General features: G+C 43.0%; 1 protein-coding gene across 2 annotated transcripts; it reads right to left on the bottom strand.

Annotated features, from left to right (window-relative positions):
* Nucleotides 1-2,113: 2,113 nt before the first annotated feature.
* Nucleotides 2,114-20,634, bottom strand: Asns (asparagine synthetase (glutamine-hydrolyzing)). Of its 2 annotated transcripts, none has more exons than XM_036181227.1 (12): nucleotides 20,491-20,634; nucleotides 16,749-17,020; nucleotides 12,705-12,942; nucleotides 9,927-10,112; nucleotides 9,625-9,726; nucleotides 9,140-9,267; nucleotides 8,414-8,540; nucleotides 4,935-5,041; nucleotides 4,192-4,292; nucleotides 3,152-3,233; nucleotides 2,911-3,066; nucleotides 2,114-2,470 (listed from the first exon to the last, which is right to left on the bottom strand). In XM_036181227.1, the coding sequence occupies exons 2-12, from the start codon at nucleotides 16,995-16,997 to the stop codon at nucleotides 2,261-2,263; spliced, it is 1,686 nt and encodes a 561-aa protein (XP_036037120.1). In that variant the 5' UTR covers nucleotides 16,998-17,020; nucleotides 20,491-20,634; the 3' UTR covers nucleotides 2,114-2,260. The 2 variants fall into 2 exon arrangements, with proteins under 2 accessions (XP_036037120.1, XP_036037122.1); XM_036181229.1 differs by lacking the exon at nucleotides 20,491-20,634 and adding an exon at nucleotides 19,882-20,159.
* Nucleotides 20,635-21,163: the final 529 nt, after the last annotated feature.

Genomic DNA, 21,163 nt, shown 5'->3' with positions numbered 1-21,163 from the left:
GGGATAGCCTATCAGGCTCTTTAGATAATCCCTGTACTAGAAGCTTTGGAGATCTACCTCTATGTGTACAGTGGTACCTTTTCAATGAAAGATGTGCAAGATCGTACTGACCACTGTTTAAAGGCTAAAGGAGAATTTGGGGTTTACTCTCATTTTTAAAAATAAAGCACACACAAAAATGTTGCTACAGTACATGGTACCTTTTCTTAGAGTAGATATTAAGTCAAAGTGAAGCAAACTCTGCTGTGTAGGTTGTGTAGAAGTGCCCATAAGGATGAAAAGGGAAGGTGTCAGCTGGAAATCCTTAGTTATAAAGGTGCCTGAAAGGTCTAACTGCTTATTAGCAGTCCTGTGTGAATGAGATCCATTGGGATGGTCTAGAAAACCGAATGTGCTTAGTATGTAAGCTGTTGGATCACAACATGCTAGCAACCCTAGTGGTACTTTTTCAAACCTTCCTTTGAAGTTGCAGAAGAAAAGGTTAACCACATGAACATGTATACTTTGGAAGTCATCTGTAGCCATTATGGGGCAACCTTGTTTGTTATGGTTTGGGTATGAACAGTCTGCCCCAAAGCCTCATGGGTTAAAGGCTTAGTCTCCAACTAGTGCATGGAATCATTGCCCAGTGACTAGATCATAAAGGTTCTGACTAATTCAATGAATCCATTGATGGATTCATTCATTGAATGGCAATTACTGAGAATGGTAGAAATGTCTAAAGGTGATACCTGGTGGGGTCGCTGGAGATGCCCTCAGGGGCTATCCTTAAACCCCTTCTTGCTTTCCTACTGCCATGAGTAAACAGCTGTGTTACACTGGGTTCTTCTGCCCTGATTTTCTGCCTCACCACTGGCAGAGAAACGACATAGCCAACAGCCATATGAACCACAAGCTCTCAAACTACGCACCGAAGTACACCTTTCTTGGGCATTTATTGGCAGAGGGAGAAAAGGCTCTCACATAGGTTTGGTGTGGTGAAGTTGGCTTCGCTATCGCCATGTGGGTCAGAGTTCTAAATGGGATCTGAACATACACCTTAGTCACTTCAGTTAAAATTGGAAGCCTCTCCCACACCCTCAAAACTGGCAATATGCTTTCTGCCACACTTTGATCCTGCCATGTGCACTGTGTAAATATTCTCAATCAAGGTCACAGATCCCAAGCCAAAGTACCTGCAATGCCATGTAGCTGGGCTGGGTAAACTTTAGCAGAAAACAGGTGTGCCAAATCTAGCTAAGTTTAAATACTTAAATATCTATAAATACAAGAAAAGCACTAGGTTACCCTACAGTAAGGATACATCTTCAGTTTCTTAGACACATTTATAAATGGTAACTCATGGCCTACAGCTGGCCTCAATAGCTTTTCCCATCAAGCATTCCTTCATTTGAGACAGCTTCAGCATGTAGCCCAGGCTAGCCTTGAACTCCTAATCCTGCTGCACCCTCCCCAGTGCTCAGAGACTGATGTACCAAAATATTCTTTCACCAACTCTTCCCTTTTCAAAAGTTTCTAACAGCTAACTTCATCTGTTTTACATATCTCAACATGTTGTCCTGAAGTCCTCAAGGAGCGTTCAAATGAGTATCTTCTAAGTGGTATTTCCTACTTCCCCAAACATAGTTATGGGAAATGTGTAGCTTGGACAATTCCTCTGAAATAAGCATCAATACAATGGCCCAGGGTCCACACCTGGCCCACCCACCACCTGCTCTTATAAATGAAGCTTTAAAAAGAAAAATCTGTATGAACTAGCTTCATAATGCCCAGTATTGTGTATCAGTGTTAACAGTTCCATAGAGACCCACAAAAGCCTTACTTAGCATCTGATTCAACTGTAGTTGAAAAGTTTATTCCCAGCTTCACGAGTCTTCAGAGGGGATATTAACACTATGTAAGAAAGTAGAAACTGAGTTCCTGTCCTATAAAGCAGAACTGCCATGAATTCTCACAGAGGACTTGCATCCCTGTCTGCCTAGCCAGCCATTAGGGACACAGGCAGAACTGAGCTGTGTAGGCTCAGCTCATGGTCATCCACATGGCAGCAAACGCCACTCTGTCTCCAGTTGCCTCTAATGAGGCTGTATTAGCATCCACCACCAGAAGGCACTTTAAATGTAATATTTTTATTTCTTTCCATGCCTACATAAGCCTGAGCGGTTGACGGTTGATTGGCGTTATTTCTGTGTTGGTCTCAGTGTCTCCACCTTCAGAGTCAGAAGGAACACTTACTTTCACACTAGAGTTTAGAGAACAGCTAAGCTTTGGCAGCTGACTTATAATGGGTGAGTGTGCGGGCAGAAGGGTCGGTGGCATTGATCCACTTGGGCATCCAATAATGGGTCAGCCAATCAGCCCGGCCTGGGTAATGGCGTTCAAAGATCTGGCGGTAGTAATAGCCTTCTTTAGTTTTGGGAGTATTGAAGGGAAACTTCTGGGCTGCCGCTGCCATCATTGCATCATCAACCTATAAGATAAATTCAGAACAGAACACATTTTTATTTGTATTTGCTCTGATACAGACCAAAGTTAAGGCATCCTATAAGTTAGCAAGACCCTTTAAGTCACTCATCATTTAATAAAATGCTGAAACAAGTCATAATAAACAGAGGCAGTAACTTCTTAAAAATTCTCATGTATATTCCATATTTGGAGGCTCAGTGTTTGAGTTTTTGTACCCAGGGTACCCAAATACATGCAAGGGGTCAGTGATGATTACTAAGTGTCCACTCTACTCCTTATCAATACAAGTTCATTTTCCTTAATTCTTATGTAATGTTTATAAAGCAAGTGCTCTTTGTAAGAACTGTGACTCTTACAGACAAAACTATTCAAACTAAATACAAATCAGAGATCCCAGGTCTCTATTAAATGATATTGTTCCGGGAAATATCTTTGAAGCCGGACCTGATGTTCCACATAGTCCTGTAAAATCTTGAACCAGGAGTTCTTGACTGAGGTGATCCCGTCGCTGAAGGCTTCTTTTGGTCTCCAGAGAATCTCTTTGGGTAGCAGGTTGGAGTCCTCAAATGTCTCTCTCAGGAGATGTTTTTCTATCCCATTCTGACATGAACACAAAGGGAAGGTCAGTGAAGTCACCAGTGAAACCAACGGCTTTGGGCGTTTTATGCAGAGTTGATTTACCTACTTTGGGAATTCTCATTTCTGGTGGCAGCGATAGGTAATAGGAGGAAAACCGGTGATCCAGAAATGGGACTCTCAGTTCGAGACTTGGGGAAAACAGAAGACAATCAATCAGAAAGCTAGTCAGCAGCTGCCATGTGCATCCCAGCAACTGCACCAGACTGAGGAATGCAAATTACAGAGTCTTACTTCAGCCTCCTAATTTAATGGCCACTCTGCACAACGGGAGACACACTTAAGTCTGTACTCAAAATAAAACCAGCATCTAGGGAGGGTCCTGTTTGGAACTATTTCTTTCTTTCTGTGCCTATGAAAAATTAACTGTTTCTCTAAGGGCAGAAGAGGTAAGAATCATGAGTGGCCTCATCATGAAGAAGTACGCAAATGCCACATCATGTGTACAGAGTCCTTGTGACTCCGGTCAGGGTAAGCAGACAGGTAATACCCATGATTCCAGCCCATTCAACTAAATTATGATTCAGTAGAAGAAACTGAGATAATGAATGACAGGTGTTTATTGTGCACAATAAGGGTCTTCTATTCTTCCACAAGCCCAGTTAAATGTGAAAACTCTAGCCAAAAAGTGGTGCCAAAGAAACTTATTTTTAGTATACAATCTTATCATACCACATGCATCCTCATTCCCTGTCTGCTCACCGACACATCAAAGAGGCACAGCAGGTGCTTAGTACTTGCTACCTTGCTCCTTACAATTTCCAGTTCTGTCTAAAATGCTTAGAAATAGCAGCTGCAGCCTTCCCTCTAGGCCACATATGGTACATTACTGTTACGATTTAATGACACAAAAGCTGGCTAACACATCCTCAGAAGATGATCTCTCCTCACCCCAAAGACAGTATCCAGGCCCATAGCCCAGTTCTTTAGTGATAAGTTTAGCTAAAAAAATCATACTTTGCAGCCAACCGAAAAGAAACAAAAAATAAGCAACTGATCTCATTTTAAGTCCACCGACCGACCCCAGTTGTCCTGCCCCCATTATTCCCTCCCCATCTCCCTCCGTTTTACAACTGACTATAAAGTTACCCATGGGCAGCAGTAGTGCGGTCAGCACGGAGAACATCAAACAGGTAGAGTTCCCTCAGCAGCCGCTCACTTTCCTCCTCCGCCTTCTCGGGAGAAGGAGCCTATTTAGTAAACAAACAAACAAACAAACAAAGGTGAGTGGCTTTGCTTTGGCACACAGGCAGCCTTTATCTTTCCCTTTTATGTTTAAAGCAAATTATGAGTAAGATGGAAAATGTAACAAGGTAAGGGATAGGAGTAGATGACTTCAGAGGCCAGCAATGTTGTATAAAACAGACCTATCCACCCTCCAACGTGCTTAGTGTGGCAACAAATTAGATGGATGCCTAGGGCAACAGTGATAATTCCATAGGAATTTACAAAAAACGAAAGCAGCCTGGCCTTGTGGTGCACGCCATTAATCCTGGCACTTGAGAAGCAGAGGCAGGTGGATCTCAGTGAGTTTAAGGCTAGTCTGGTCTACATAGTGGACACCTGTTTCGGGGCGGGGGCAGCGTGGGGGGGGCATAAATAAATAAATACAGCAATTCTCATTTCTAATTTTAAGAATGAAACGTTTCTGATGCTATTGAGACTCCTTTCTCCTAAAAGAAACAGACACCATCAATTCACACACACACACACACACACACACACACACACATACACAAATGGTACTCATCACAAAGACAGTATAGGAACAGTCAAGTGACTCTGAATTTTCTTAACTCAGCCTGGACATCCTTTCTCTCCAGAGTGCTCACCTTGTGGAAATATATGTAGCCCTGTGTAAGTTCATCTGACCCTTCTCCCGAGAAGATTACCACGCTGTCTGTGTTCTTCCGAATATACTTGGAAATTAAATACATTCCTTAAATGGAAGAGAAATCAGCGTTAATGTCAGTGTGTCTTCTAGAAAGCCTTTTCTTCGCGCTCAGCAAAAATTGCAGGCTGGAGTGTCTTGTTGGACTATGAGTTTAATATAAGCAGATTCCAAAATGATCACATAAATACTTAGAAGCCATCTACATGCAGCCAATCCAACTTAGGCAATACAATAGCCCAGAAACCACTGTAATATTTTATAAACAGGCTCCAAAATTATGTTCTTAGAGCAAGACTTTCTACCTCAAAATTTTGCTGAACTGAACCACTCAAATCCCTAAATGCAATGGCTTCAGATTGACATTACTACAGAAAAGTAAGGGTTTAGGTAGCGCAACGCTTTAGATCCCAAGGACTCCTATATGGCGGTGTGGTCCATGTGAAGTGAGAAGTGGTATGTAAAGCCTGCTTGGGGTTGCTTGGCTACTCAAGAATCTTGCCTTAGAAGGCATTAAGACAATTCCCAGAGGAAATCAAATCAGTTCTGTGAGTCGGTTGTTTAAAACAGAACCCCTCTCTATTCTTTGGTCTCTTGTCTCATTACAAAATATCTCCCTCATGGGTGGCTCCTTGATGTGTCCCACCCAAGTGCTATGCTGCTGGCCTTTCAACCTACAAAATCCTGAGTTAAAAAACAAAAAAATTCATTTTTAAAAGGTCATTCACCTGGTATTATCAATTATAGTGATAGAAAAATGGACTGACTAATGGAAATCACTTAGTTTTAATTATTTTATTCCTTTCCATTATCAGTTCTCACTTCCAAATTCCACATTTGATTAAGGCTTTGTATGGTACTGCAACATGTTTTTGCTTGGCACCCATTCCACATCTCTCTTAGCTACCATCTCCTTCATTCTCATTTCTATCCTTCTTAGTATAAAAATGCCTCCACCCCATGAAAATTCAATCACAGACATGTTACAAACGTGCTTATTTAACTATGTTTCTGAAGGTCAAATCATTGTAACACTCAAGGTAGCTTATTATACTCCAGAGTGAGTGTCAAAAGAGGCCTACTCAGCTAGTAGCATCTTAAGGGCTCAACAACATTGAGTCTATTTAACTGGTGGTCCACTTCTAATCTCAGAAGGTGTTCACCAGTGAAAACTAGTATCACTTACATGACAACAATAACTAGTAATTGGTAAGCTGTGTGATGGAGTATTTACAATACATCTATGTGAGAACGCCTTAAGGAAAATGTATTATAGTATATAGATCTATTTCTTCATTTTATAAAGAACAGTGTTCCCAGATGGGCGATGGTGGCGCACACACTTTTAATTCCAGTTCTCAGGAGGCAGCAGTAGATGGACCTTGTGAGTTTGAGGCTAACTTGGCCTACAGAGTAGGTTCTAGGACAGCCAAGGTTACACAGAGATACTATCTTGAAAAAAAAAAAATCAAAACAACAACAAAAACAGTTCTCCCTCAGATTTTACTTGGGATTGGTTCTGGGACCTCCCTTCAGTTACCCAAATCTTCAGATACCTCAACTTCTTATAAAATGATAGTGTTTGCACATAACCTATACATATATACAGGCATATCTCATTTAACTGTGTTTGACTTTTATGGTAGTTTGCATGGAATTGGCTCCCATAAGATCATAGGGAGTAGCACTATTAGGAAGTGTGGCCTTGCTGAAGTAGGTGTGGACTTATTGGAGGAAGTGTATCAGTGCAGGGGCAGGCTTTGAGGTCTCTTTTGTTCAAGCTTCTCTGCTCAATGTGACTCAGACCACTTCCTGTTGCCTGTGAGTCAAGATATAGGACTCTCAGCTCCTTCTCCAGCACCATGTCTGCCTGTATGCCAACATGTTGCACTATGATGATAATGAACTAAACTTCTGAAGATGGAAGCCACCCCTTAAATGTTTTTTCTTTATAAGCATTGGCATGGTCATGGTGTCCCTTCACAGCAATAGAAACCCTAACTAAAATAGCTTTATGCCTCAGAGGAAGTCCATTTCTTACAAATTAAAGACTAGCAATCCTGCTAAGAGCAAATACACTGCATCATTTTCCCACAGTTTAGACAGCAACAGCAATAAGGTAGGCCTAAGTCAAGGTACTCAGTAGGCCACAGTACACTGTAGCCACTGTCTTTATATGCCCTAGGAAACAAAAACTCACTGCACTGAGGCACTTTCATTATTGCTGAGATCTGAACCTGAAACACCTGTGAACTGTTTTTGTCCCTTAAATCACTTCCAGATTACATACAGTACCTGATATAGTGTAAATGCTATGTAAACAGTTGCTACACTGCATTACTTAGAATAATGCCAGCAGTAAAGTCTGCACACATTCAGTAATACACAATATTACTCTCAGTGTTTTCAAACTTTGGGTGGTGAAACTAAAGGATAATGTTAAGTATTGTGGCCCAATAAACCACCCAAGATACTCTGTACAGAGAAAATGGGAGAAAAGGAGCCAAAATATGGATCCATTCTATAGTGATGCCAAGGGTGCCGTGGCCCTCCTGCTCAGTCTCTTGGGTGCTGAACCATCATACTGGCAGGATGCCCCGGCCAGCGGGGTGTCAACGGGGCCACCAATCCTGTGGGAGAGAATGGAAGGACAGGGCGACACAAAGAGACAGCAGCAAGACAGTATTCTGATCAAGCCACCAATCTTTATTGTTCTCCACATGGCTTATATAGCATAAGCGGGGAAGGGGCAGGAAGGGGGGAAAGGGAAAAGGGGCGTGTAGAACATGGAAGGGGTGCAAGACGTGTGAGGCAGATAGTGCACCTGCAAGATATCGGCTAAGGTCACTGGTCAGGGGCAGTATATTCTGTTGCTAGGCTGCCTGACCCTGGAATGCTCTTTATCTTCGGTTGTCATGGCACCCGACTGTGGGATGTTCTCTTATCTTGGGAGGCCTCTGGTTACTGCTCTGGGAAGGGGCTTATGACTTGTTCTCTGGTCTAGCTAGTACTTTCTATGGTTCATGTTTGGTTCCTGACATCTTGGTCCCTAACAGCAGGATGGAATAGTTTTGAGGTAACCATAAATAATTCATATTATGTGTGGGAGACAGAACGTAGCACGTAGTATGTACTTAGAAAATGTGAGCTGTTATTTATTTTTATGAAGCATTCTTGAAGACTGTAGGCAGAGCTGACTTGTAAATTCAGCATTCCAAAGATGTGGTTATATTCATTAAAAGGATTTCCTCTAGTTGAAAAAAATTTAGGACATTCTTAAATTGTCTTAAGAATATAGTATTAATAGCTGTATAGGAAATTTGCTTGGATTCATATTTAGACAATCTTTCTTAGACTGAAATCATCTTAAACCTTCTCCTTTTTCTATATTAAAACTCTTTTCACTACGAAATCCCTTACCTACAGATGCTCGAACAGTCGTAATGTCATAAGTTTCCAAGGCAAATATGACTTCATCCAGGGCCTGAATGCCTTCTTCAGAATTAAAAAGAACTTCATGATGCTCACTTCCAATATAATTTGCCACCTGATTGTGAAGAAAAATCCATATGCTTGTTAAAGAAGTACTTCTGAAAGTGAAACAGGTCAGTTCTTCTCAAGGAATCCTGAATTAACACGGTGAAAAGAAATAAAGCGAAAGGCTGAAGCCTCTCCAGAACGCCATGGCAAGAGGCAGTGCAGGCCACCACGTGCTAGCTGTGCCTTGCCGTGTGCCTTGCCCCGTGCCTCTGCCTGGCCCTCATCCTCACTCAACCACAAGAAGTCAATCCACTAGCTCTTTCCAAATCAAGCTATCACCTGCCAGTCCAGGTAACCAATCAGTGCACCTCTCGCTTCTACTTTTTCTAACCCATCTCATTTCCCTCCAGTCCAACATGGTCCCCTTTCAAACACTCTTTTTCCTGAGCTGAAAGGCCTGATTTTATATCCAGCATGTTGGTCCTAGGCAAACAGTCTTCTACTTCCTTTGTCTGTCTTCCAGCATAAGCCTATTTGTTGAGATTATTTCTTTTGGTCATGGCCTTTATCACAGTAACAGCAGGCAAACTAAGCCAACTTCAATTTGATTCTGAGTCTAAGAACAGGACTAAGTTCTAAACACACAATGGGCGGGTTACAAGGTACCTTCCTAGCGGCCAGGAGATCAGGGCTGTCTTCCATGCCAATCGCAAATGTCTGCAGAGGATACTGCACTTGTGCCTCCTTGAGTTGCTTCAGCAGGGAGGCGGCAACCAAGCTGGAGTCCAGGCCCCCTGTGTCACAAGAACAAGCTAGATGGTTACATGCCTCCATAAGACAGGGTAAAGGCGTTGACACACTTGCTAAACATCTGGCTGGGAGTCTGACTCTTGAGATCTCCTAGTTTTATAACCTGCAATCAACTTGATTAAGTGAAGAATATAATACATACACTTCACTGGCCCCTGCAATGGTAACTGTATCTAAAGTGGTTTAAAAAAATCAGTACACAGGATTATGAGGAATGTGTACCAACCAGCTCTTACACGAACAAATATAGCCTAAACACATCTATAATAAAGCGAGGACCAGCTACAAATCATTTCATTTAAATACCAGCAAGACAGAACATTTCTTTAAATGGACTTCACCTGATAAAAGGCACCCAATCCTCCGGTCTGTCATCAAGCGCTTCCTGACAGCATTGTCAAAAAGGATACGCAGATTGCTCTTCACCGTCTCTAACTCGAAGCCTGTCAACACAGAACACAGAAAGTAAATGAAACAGCCCCAGAGAAGCAGAGGCTGAGCTAGCTGAGGTGAGGCATGCAGTCCCCTATACCACCAGGATGGCTATCACCCAAGGAGCTCCCACCACCTCCAAATCAAAGAGGAAACATCATCCAAAGGGTGTGAATGGATCGTGTGCGTTCAGGGCACCGGCATCAGTCACCTGGGAAGAGTTTCTCCACGCTGTCATAGAGGGCGTGCAGCGGTTCATCCCTACAGTGATGGTATTTCACCATCTCCACAGATGCAACTTTGCCGTTTGGTTTTAAATCCAAAACTTCGTAGTGTCCGGGAAGAAAGGGATCCACTTTTAGGAAGGGAGTTGTGGAGTGCTTCAGTGAAACGAGCCCTACAGATGAACAGTGACATGCGCAACTGAGTGAGTGCTTCTCCGCAGCCTTTATGGTGGGCGGGCTAATATCCTCGAATTCCTATGTCCCCCCTTAAATACACGTACATGACCACTATACAAGCCAAACAGTGGGAGAGGAAATAACTGAAACCCTCCCATCTGCTTACTGAAGAGGTCAGAGTGGCGCGGAGACAGGGCACCAACTTCATGGACTTGTAGTTATTTGACGCAATGGGAAAATGACTCTATCGACGTCAAGACAATTTCTGAACAAAGTGTGAGATAAAGATGCCAGACTTCACTTTTTAACCCGTTTGTCCAGCTGTTACAGTAACATTTTCTGAGGAGGTCCTCTCCCGCACTGAATGGCTCTGCTACCTTTAAATCATCAGCATCTACCTCCTTTCCCTAGCTGAAATTTCTGATCAAGAAAACCTGTGTTTAGATGCCTATAAAATGTTCAAAGAATAAAACATTTTAAAGGGAAAGTCTACTTTCTACCAGAAAGCAAACATGAAGAAATATAAACCTGAGAAAATAGAGAAATCAAAATGTTAATGTCATGATATCTTGCTAAGCATTTCTGTCATCTCTGAGGCTTTTTTTTTTTTTGGTAAAGACCCATGGTTCCCATGCCTTTAACAAGCAAAATGACCCACTACCAGATACTCAGAAGCCAGCACCTCTCCCTTATAGCTGCCACATATGTGTGAGAAAACCTTATAACTTAAGCTTCTTCAAGCAGTTCTTACAGGCAGTAGCTCCCCTGACACCATGATTTGACACAAAAGCCAATGTTTCGCTGTAAATAGTTAACACCCATATACACAGAGACTTGTTATAATTTACTATGAGTTTCTTAACCCAGTCCATGTACACAGATTTTAGAGGCCAAAGAAAGCCAGTGTCCTCACCAGCTGGCAGAGCTCAAATGCTGCCCATGCCTATGGAGGATGCAGGCCACTGAAGGGTCTTAATCAGAGAACTACAATGGGATGCTTTAAAAGACTGATAAAGGATGCAGCACTCCAGGTGAGATCATTCAATTGATGTGGTGGTTCAAAAGGGAATGGCCCCTGTAGGCTCATGTTTGAATACTTGGTCCTCAGTGGATAGGACTGTTGGGGAAGCATTAAGAGGTATGGCCCTGTTAGAGGTATGTCATTAGAAGTGGACTATGAGATTTCAAAAGCCCACATCATTCCCATTCTTTGCCTCATGTTTATGGATCAAGATGTGAGCCCTCAGCCCTGCCTGCCTGCCTGCTGCCATGCTGCCCCATCATGATGTCATAGACTCCGACTCTGAATCTATGAGCCCCAAATGAACTCTTGCCTTGGTCATGGCATCTTATCATAGTAATAGAAAGGTAACTACGTCAGTCTGGAAAAGGCAGAGTTAAGGATGCAGAAAACATCCGAGCTTCAGAGAGTAAACCATTGGTGAGATTCCAGTTCCCTATCAAGGGACCATTAGGTCTAAGAGTCCAAAGGATAGCCAGCAGAAGCAGGAGCCCATCCTGCTTTGTGCTCCCCTTGCCCGGTCTCCCCAACAGGACTCTAGGTAACTGATGCCCAATGTCCTGTGCTGCCTATTGATAGACCAAGCAAAGCATCGACTAATACCCAAACTATAGTTAGTGTGCTAAGGATCCTTTAACAGACCAAGCAATGTTAAATCTGAAAACTAAGTGGCTAAGGATTCAAGAAATGGCAAAGATACCTTATAGAAAACCTACTATCTAGTTGAGACAAAAGATGATTACCAAATTTGCTGCCAGAAAATGCTATGTGTGTTAGCAAGGTATCTGTTGCTGTGAAAAAATACCTGAGATAAAATATTTTAAAGGAAATAGTTATTTTAGCTTAAACATTCGGGTCACAGTGACCAAGTCCACTTGGCTCTCTCTATCTGTAAACCATGGCAGAACTACTCTGCATGCAGAAGAAACTTGCTCACCTCCTGGTAGAAATACCTGATCAACAATAAAGTGCTTGCCAAGCAAGCATGAGGACCTGCATTCAGATCCTCAGTCCCCACACAAAACCTGGTAGCAATATTCTGCATCTCTAACTCCAGCACAGGGAGGACAGGGCAGGGCAGACAGGTGGAGTCCTGAAGCCCTGTGATTAGCCAATCTGGCTAAATCAGTGACATCAGTGAGCTCTAAGGACAGCCAAAGACTGCCTCAAAAATTAAGATGGAGCCAGGCATGGTGGTGTGTGCCTTTAATCCTAGTACTCAGGGGGCAGAGGCAGGTGGATCTGTAAGTTCTAGGCTGTCCTGGTTTACATAGTGAGTTCCAGGACAGTCAGGGTCACATAGTGAGACAAAAACAAACAAACAAATAAAATAAAATAAAACAAACATTAAGGTGAAGCAATAGAAGAAGAATCCAGTGTGAGTCTCTGGCCCCTACATGTGCACATGCATGCATGAGCACACATGTACACAAAGAAAAAGGAGAGAGGTGGTTAGGATTTCAAATCCTCTTCACACTGAGTATTCATCTACTAGTCATTTTACTGACATCTATAAGATTTTCAATATGATCCAAGAAGAAACAGAATAGTAAAACTCCATTATTACCTTTAGCTTCTGAACACACAGCCAGAAATCCATCTTCTGTCATGGCTTTAAACAAGGGCCTGACTCCGTAGGTATCTCTGCCCAGAAACACTTTTCTGTTGGCAGTGTCCAGTAGGATAAACGCAAACACCCCATCCAACATACAAATGGTTTGCTCGATACCTCCTTTGTCATAGAGATGCAGGATAATCTCACCATCCACATTGGTCTGATAGTCAAACTCAAAACGCTGTTGTAGCTTAAGGAAACAGAACAAACAAAATGTTAATATCCTACTTACCTACTAATAATCCTGATTCAGCATTTCTGTGTTCTATAATCAGTTTATGTACTTTGATGGTTGAAAACAACAACAACATGGCATTATCAAACTCTACCTTGTCTCAACTCAAAATTCTATAAATTCTTCACCACAAAGGCTGAACCCAAAACAATGAAGAGTGTCTTCTGATAAACAGGATACCATGGGAAGGCACCAGAGCAGTGACACATGAAGGGTCCAAGTGTGTTATATACCATGGTTCACACTATGTGGTTAAACATGCACATTTCCATATGCAGTCATCCTTTGCTTTCAGGACCCCAGCCACCAAACAATAATCTGCAGGTGATTTAGTGCCTTTTATAAAATGGAGTACTATTTACATACACCCTCCTGTGTACTTACATCATTTCCAGATTTAGAATACGTAATACAACATGCTTTAGGTGTAATTGTTATGCAATATTATGCATGATGTAAAAACATGGATATGTTCAGTACAGACACAGTTTTCTCCCAAACATTTTCCATGAATCTGTGCTCTGATCTTTGAAGGTAGAATACAAGCAGACATATGGATAATGACTAGAACAGTTTGTTGGAAAGTCCTTATCCATGACACAGTCAGCAACTGTCAGCTTTTGGTTTGGGACACAGAATCCGCTGTGGTTCTCCTAGCTCATCCTCAAAGACCTACCTTGAAAATGCAAAGGAAATACAATCCACTCCTTGCTGCCAAATAAATGATTCCTTTGTAAGGACACGTCCAAACCCAAGCTGCTGGTCCCCAGGAGTGAACATCATCTAGACCTTCCTGGGCAGTGGTGACATTAAAGCTACTTCTCAGGGACAAACACAATGACCATGGGCTTTATCACCAGTTCATACGTCCCGCAGGAACAGCAATGAGCCGTCACTGACTTCACCTCCAGCAAAGTGAAAGTTGTGCCCTGATTCTGAGACTTTCTACCACATGAGCATACCACCAATGCTACCACAAAGCCCTCACATCCCACTTCAGACTTGCACTGTGTTTTCACAAGGATCCACAATTCCCAAGGAAACTGAAATGCACATTACGACCTGTAAATATGCCTCAGGTTTCTCCATCCCCAACATGTGGTCCTTTGTGTAAAGCCTGCATAACTATCAAAACATGGGCTTTGGCTGCCTCTACAACACTACCATCTGGCCACTCTTCCCAACTAAGGGACTACCAGGGTAATCCTAGCTCAAGGGGGTGGGTTTGAAAAGCTGCCCCCTAGGTGGAAAGACCCTACATCATTTGAAAATAATTACCATTACTTCCATTCTCTTTTCCAAAAGTAATTTATTCAAAAGGCAGGTGTCCCTGGATGAACAATTCCCAAGTACTAATTCTAACTCCTGAAATGATGCTCCTATACTGCACCCATATCCTGCCACCTTCCTAGAGTCCCACTGGCATGTGATGTGTTGTAGCCCCTGTCCGCCCAGGGTCTGTCTTTGTGGTCTCCTAAACCAGCAGATCCTATTTCCTGTTATCATCAAAGCAAGGGGGTAGAGACAGAACTCGGATGCTGTATTTCTGAAAATACACAAGATTAAATCTGCTCATTCTACTCTTAGACCAGTTTCTAGCTGTCTCATTGGCATTTAAGTTTAGATGTTCTACAGAAATAGCAGAAAGTCTTTGCAAGTATACCATACAACGTTACCTAAATTTTTTAAATTTTTTAATTTTTTTATTCTTTTGGTTTTCTGAGACAGGGTTTCTCTGTACAGCTTTGTGCCTTTCCTGGATCACGTTCTGTAGACCAGGCTGGCCTCGAACTCACAGAGATCCACCTGCCTCTGCCTCCTGAGTGCTGGAATTAAAGGCGTGTGCCACCACTGCCCGGCACGTTACCTAATTTTAAAAGGACATGTTCTTAAGATACTAACTTTTAACTTCTTAACAAAATTAACAAGCAGCAACACTGTCAAAATAAACCAGGGTATTTCCTAACCTCACTTCTCGGAGATGCAGGGCAATACTGGCGGAGTGCAACCGAGTAATTCTCATGTACTAGCCTGACTTAATGATACCCGAATCCCTCCCACCCCACTCCTTTCCTCTACTCTTTGCTTTCCTCTTTGCCATTTCATCTCCAAGTGTTTGGCTTTGTATACAGAGGGCTTTAACAAAGGTAGATTTGCTAAGTGTATAAAGGCTCAGCTAAGAACTCTACTTTGAAAGTATTCCTACAAGCAAGCAAACTGGCAAATAAAAACTATTCTTCCGGAATTAGATTAGCCAACAGGCAGCTAGGAAAGCCTATCAGTGAAGGATAGATTTCAAATTTTACCAAGAAACATCATAACCAAATGCCTAAACCTTGACGAAAATCTGCCCTAACACAAAAAGATATGTGCACGCACACAGATGCACACACACACACACACACACACACACACACACACACACACACCAAAAAAGCAAAGCAAAACAAAGGATAAACATTGCTAAATGTATTCTAGAGGCACTTGGGGAACTTAAACGTGAACTGTCTGTTAGTGCTATAGAGTCTTAAGTTTGCTGTTAATGTTAGCTAGGAGAATGTCCTAATCCTTAAGAGAGAAATGGTTATATAGTTTAGAGAAAAAACATTATGATGTACCATACTAGAATAATTCACTCTAAAAAAATATGCAGGCCTGGAGAGAGGTAAAATAAATTCAGGCAGGTATTAACAATTATCAATTTTTATGCACATTGCTCTGAAACAATTAAAGGTTGAGGAAGGGGTTAATGAGCTTGCAAATATAGCAAGGGATGATATTCATGCAAGTTCTTAAGTTACAGATTTAATTTTTTTCCTTATGAAAAACTAGTCAAATAATCCTGGATTGGGGGGTTCTTATCATGTCTGGCTTCCAGAACCAACATTTCTGTCCCCTCACCCACTTCTGTTCTAAGGCACCAGAGTAGAAAGTTGTTCCAACTTTAATAGGGCCAAGTCTTACTTAACATACTTCACTGCCTCCAGCCACCTTTCCACCGTGTGGCTCCTAAGTGTGGAAGTGCAATCAATTTCTCAGTGCCGTCTTATATAACGCTACAGATATCATCTCCCAACTTTTCAAGTTATCCCTCCTTTAAGTCTTCAATTGCTGCTCCCCTTGGAATGATACGCCCCCTTCTGGCAGTGTAAGACTGACCTTCCTGACTCCCAGTCCCACCTTTCACCCACTCCCTCCTTCTATCCCAGACTGCTTCCCGCTCCAGGGCCTGTACACATACTGTCCCCCTCCAAGGGAACACTTCCCAGCCTTGCCCGGTGTTCTCTGTTAGGTCTCCGTTAAAGTCTCCCTTCCTCAGGACACAGTCCCGATTCAAGTATCCTGCAAACAGCTCTCCCATACACATCACTCTACATCTGCTCTTCCAGAAAGTTCCAGACAGTGACCTTGTCTCCTAAGAGAACAAGCTCCATTGCAGTGTAGACCTAACCATCTTCTTCACTGCTGTAGCTCTATCACCTAACACAGGATACAACACATCCCCAATAAATATTAAAACTTGAAATAGAAAAAAAAATTAAATTGGCATCCCCATTTTCGTCACGTTTTAAAATCCAAGTCATTTTACCTCTCTGTGTCAGTGACCTACATGACCAGAGCACATGAGGTAAGAACACAGAAAAAGGTTAACAAAGCAAGAAACATGACATAGAATATGGATATCCTAACCACCACATCTGAGGTTTCATTATAGACAGCCCCCCATCCCCCCACCCCACCCCCAGTTCCGTCCCACTTACTGCTTTGTGGTTGTAGATTTCACCATTGTAACAGAGCCACAGATAAGGGTATTTCTTCACTCTTATTGGCTGCATTCCAAACAGGGGGTCAACCACAGCCAACCGGTGAAATCCAAAGCAGCAGTTGGTGTATCCATTGACATTCTCAAAGCGAAAGGCATCCGGCCCCCTGTGTGCAATCTTCATAGCACTCAGACACTGCACGGAAAGGCAGTCATCGCTGCCGAAGAGAGCCCAGATGCCACACATGCTGCCGGAGAGCTGCAGGCACTCTGTGGGGAAAAGCACAGCGGGCCCACATCCAGTAACCAACCCTTGATTCCAGAAACTTACACAAGTCTCTCCAAAAGCTGGACACAAACCATCTTTATCTACAACAATTTTCCATCAGGTTGGCAGACAGATGAGGATGACTTAATTTGCTTAAAAATATTAAAAAGTACAGATGACCTTTATATTCAACCAGATACATAAGCTTAGCACTCAGCCAAAGCCCACATCTCTCCCACCTTAGGATTTGGTGGGAGTTACACCCCACAACTTCCAGGTCACATTGTGTCTCTGCAGCCCAAGATTGCTCCCAAGGTCAATGGCAGGCTTGGCTGGCTCCAAGCTAATAGTTAGGGATCCCAACCTCGGCATTCTCCAATTGAGAATCTCAAAAAAAAAAAAAAAAAAATCCAAGATATGGAGGTTCTCCATATTAGTACACTCTCTTCCCAAGCCTCTACAGTTAATACCCTTGCTTTATCTGTACTTTCTGCAGTCAAATATAAGGGGAATAACTAACAGCTTATAAGCGCTATTATGTAGTATTAATACATCTCCTTAAGCATGTCACAACTTCCAGCTTAACTTCTAAGTGATTTATCTAAATGTGATGAAGAAGAAGAAAATGAAACAGTAATCTCACATCCGGCACCTCAACAAGTATTTTGAGCTGACTGAGGATATAAAATATTTGCTATGGCGAGGTGTTGTGGGACATCATCCTACATCATCATCCCAGCACTAATTGGGAGGAGTGTAGAAGCAGTGTGGTTCAGGAGTTCAAAGCCATCCTGTGCTACATGAGATCTTGTCTCAACAACAGAAAATGTCTTCAATGACAAAAATATTCTCAAATTCTCAAAGCTGTATTGGTTAGTGAAATAGTTGTGATACATAGAGATGAAGCAATATTGGGGAAGGGGCAACTTAGATCCCTGTAAGCCAGGAAGCAAGTAATGCCTACAAATGTATCATTTGAATATTACTAGCTCAAAATAGTTTAAATAGTTTAATAAAGAATCTTCAACTAGTAAATAATACTGTATCTCCTTAAAATGCACATCTGCAACAAACAGCAACATAATCTGGAACAAATACCCTAAAAATACACCTGCTGACATCAGCCACTCTCTCAAAATATTCCATTTGTACCAAAGCTTTGATGCACTTTGAGCAAAACCAGAAAAAAAAAATGATAAAAAATGGTATCAAGCAAAGCAACTTGAAGACAAAGTCAAGTGGTGTGTTCCCTCCACAAAGCTGTCCAAATAGTCTACAACGGGATTGGTTGGTATATTCAGTAGAAAAATGCAGAGATTTAGGAGGAGTGGCTGTTGATACAATGTTTGACTCAATCCAATGAAAAGTGGGTTAGCCACACAGCTTTAACCAGGATGTCTCCATCAAATCCCTCCTCTCAGAGCTCAGGGAACCCAGAGGAAGACAGAGGGGACAGAGAACAAGACCCTCTAAAACAACTAAGCAAAGTTCATATTAACTCACAGAGACGGTACAGCAAGCAGGGAATACACAGGTCTGCACAAGGTCCTCTGCATATGTGCTACAGCTTTCAGTTCAGTACATTAATGAGACTCCTGAATGTGTAAACGAGTGGGTCTCTGACTCATCTATCTTCTCTTGGAGCGCTTTTATTTTTCTGTTGGCTTGTGTTGTCCAATTTTAATATGATGGTTTTCATTTTTATATTATTATTATTATTATTATTATTATTATTATTATTATTATTGTTATTATATTATGTCTTGTTATCTCTTAGAAGCCAGTTCTTTTCTAATAAGACACAGGAAGGGAGAGGATCCAGATGGGAGAGGAGGCGTGGAGGACCTGGGAAGAGTAGAGGTGGGGGAACTGAATTCCAATCATATTGTATGAGAAAAGAATCTATGTTTAATAAAGGGGGGAGGAAAATGAAAAGTGAGCTTGCAATGAACTTTGAAAGTCAGTTGTGATCATCAGAAAAGCATTTACCTGGGTCTTGAGGCTCCTTAATGAATTGTCTGTTATGCAAAACATAGGCCATCCACTTGTAAGTGGAAAGAAAAGTTAAAATACCTTCCCTCAGCAGGAATAAGGAAATTCAAACTCTTTTGTGTGTGACTGGAATCTACCTGCATGCCTCATTTTCCTCACTGCTGTCTACTCCTGTGGTTTCCCACATTTCCTGGTTAACTTCTACAGCAGTGCTGTCCAGAGGGAATGTGAGCCATATGTGTAATTTTAATAGACATTAAAAAGGCAAAAGCTAGCACTGAAATAAATTTTAAACGTACCTTAACACGGCACACCCCAAGCAAAATAATCAATACAATATAATCAAAATTAATTATATTTTACACTACTTTCCCTAAATCATTAAAACCAGGCTGGAAGGATAGTTCAGACGTTAAAGGCAAGGGTCACAACCTAAACATCAAGAGTTCGGTTTTCAACCTCATTCAAATCTGATGTATTTCACACTTAATAACACAACTCAGTTCCGACTAGCCAGTGTTTCTAGAGGTCAGTGCTTGCAAATGCATGTGTCCTGTGGCTCCCGGGCTGGACAGCGCCACTTGGGTGCATCGAACAGAAATTCTATTCCGATGATCTACCTAAACTTCACTGGATCTCCTTATTTTAATAATTTCATATTTATCTCAATAATTAACCTGTGGACTTGTGCAAGTCTTACTTCTAATTAATATTATAGTGCTGGCATCAATCAACGAAAAGAGTTAACTGTTAAGAACTGTAGGCCACGGGCCAAGACAAATAAAACCTGTCCTTGTATTTCAAAGTTACATTAATCTGAAGCCAGGCCTGTGAATAGTTACCCATTATTAAGAAAAAGCATGCTAATTGCCTTTGTCTGTACTTGGCCGCCCGTCTCCTTAAACAGAGCGCTCCTCAGCGGGACCGCAAGTCTGGAGCTGGAGTGGGGGAGGGGCCGGGCAGCTAGAAGAGTGGGGGCTCGGGAAGCCGGATCCAGACAGTCAACCCCAGGGACCCCGCTCTTGAGCTCGGGCGAGCCTCCGTCCTGGGTGACAGCCAGGCCCCAGCACTAGCCTGGGTCACCCAACTGCTGCCGGTCTTGTGCAGGCTTCCAGCTGGTCCCAGGCAAGGCCCTCGGATTGCCAAAGTTTCCCAGGCTGAGACGTCATACAGTAAAAAATAAGAACATGTACGGTGTCCCGACTAAGACCACACAGTTGCCTCTCTATCTGGAGCGGCCCAGCCTCCATGAGGCACTTCGCTCTGGGGTGAGCTTTCCGCGCCCGCTCCGTCCCAGGTGCGCAACAATCGCCGGGCGCCCGCCCCGCCCTGGCACTCGCTGCTCCGCAGCATCTGTCCCGTGCGGGGCCAGTGTGCTTAGCACCCGCGTGTCGGGACCTGTGTGCCCGAGCGGACAGAGCATCCTCCCGCCTCCCGAGCGTGCAGAGGGCACCGCGCCGAACACCGGGGTCCCGCTTACCTGTGCACTAGCGGCCAGAGCAGGAGGTGGAGGGATCGGAGGCGGCGCAGCCACAACAGGAGGGGCGGAGGACCGCTTCTCACCTTTCAGCCACCCGGCTTCTGTAACGCGTGCGGGAAGTTTCATCATGTCGCCAGGACCCAACCCGTGCGCAGGGGTGTGGCCCGTAGTGCTGACGTGTGACGCCAGGCGGAGCTGAGGCCAAGGCGAAGAGGCACCGTGGGGCCTAGAGCTGGGAGATACTCTGCCTGCTTCTGTTCTTTTAGGTGCTGTGACCCTGTGTGCAGGATAACCTCAGAGGTCGGGCCCAGTGCCTCACTGGTTACCTCGGGTTACCTACCTGACCTGCTCTTCCTGCAATTAGAAGTCTCCGGACTTAGGATGTTTCAGGGAATTTATCTTCAGTTGAGTACAGTGCCCATTACTCTTCAATACTCCTTAACAGAGTGTCTGATGCATAGATGTGGATGCAAAAAATACTTGATGAAATAATGAGACTGTAATGCAGATAGGAAGGACACACACACACACACACACACACACACACACACACACTTTGATTAAATGTGTAAGGTGGATATTCGTTATGCTCTACTTACAGGCAGGGTGAAAATGTCCTTCCTCTGGATATTCCCGGCGACAAGCATGAAATGTGGTTGTGTCCTGGTTGTAG

This window comes from Onychomys torridus, chromosome 3 (genome assembly GCF_903995425.1).
Source record: "Onychomys torridus chromosome 3, mOncTor1.1, whole genome shotgun sequence".
Classification (NCBI taxonomy): Eukaryota; Metazoa; Chordata; class Mammalia; order Rodentia; family Cricetidae; genus Onychomys; species Onychomys torridus.
The sequence above is the reverse complement of the archived record's forward strand: the minus strand, read 5'-3'. Positions and strand labels throughout refer to the sequence as shown.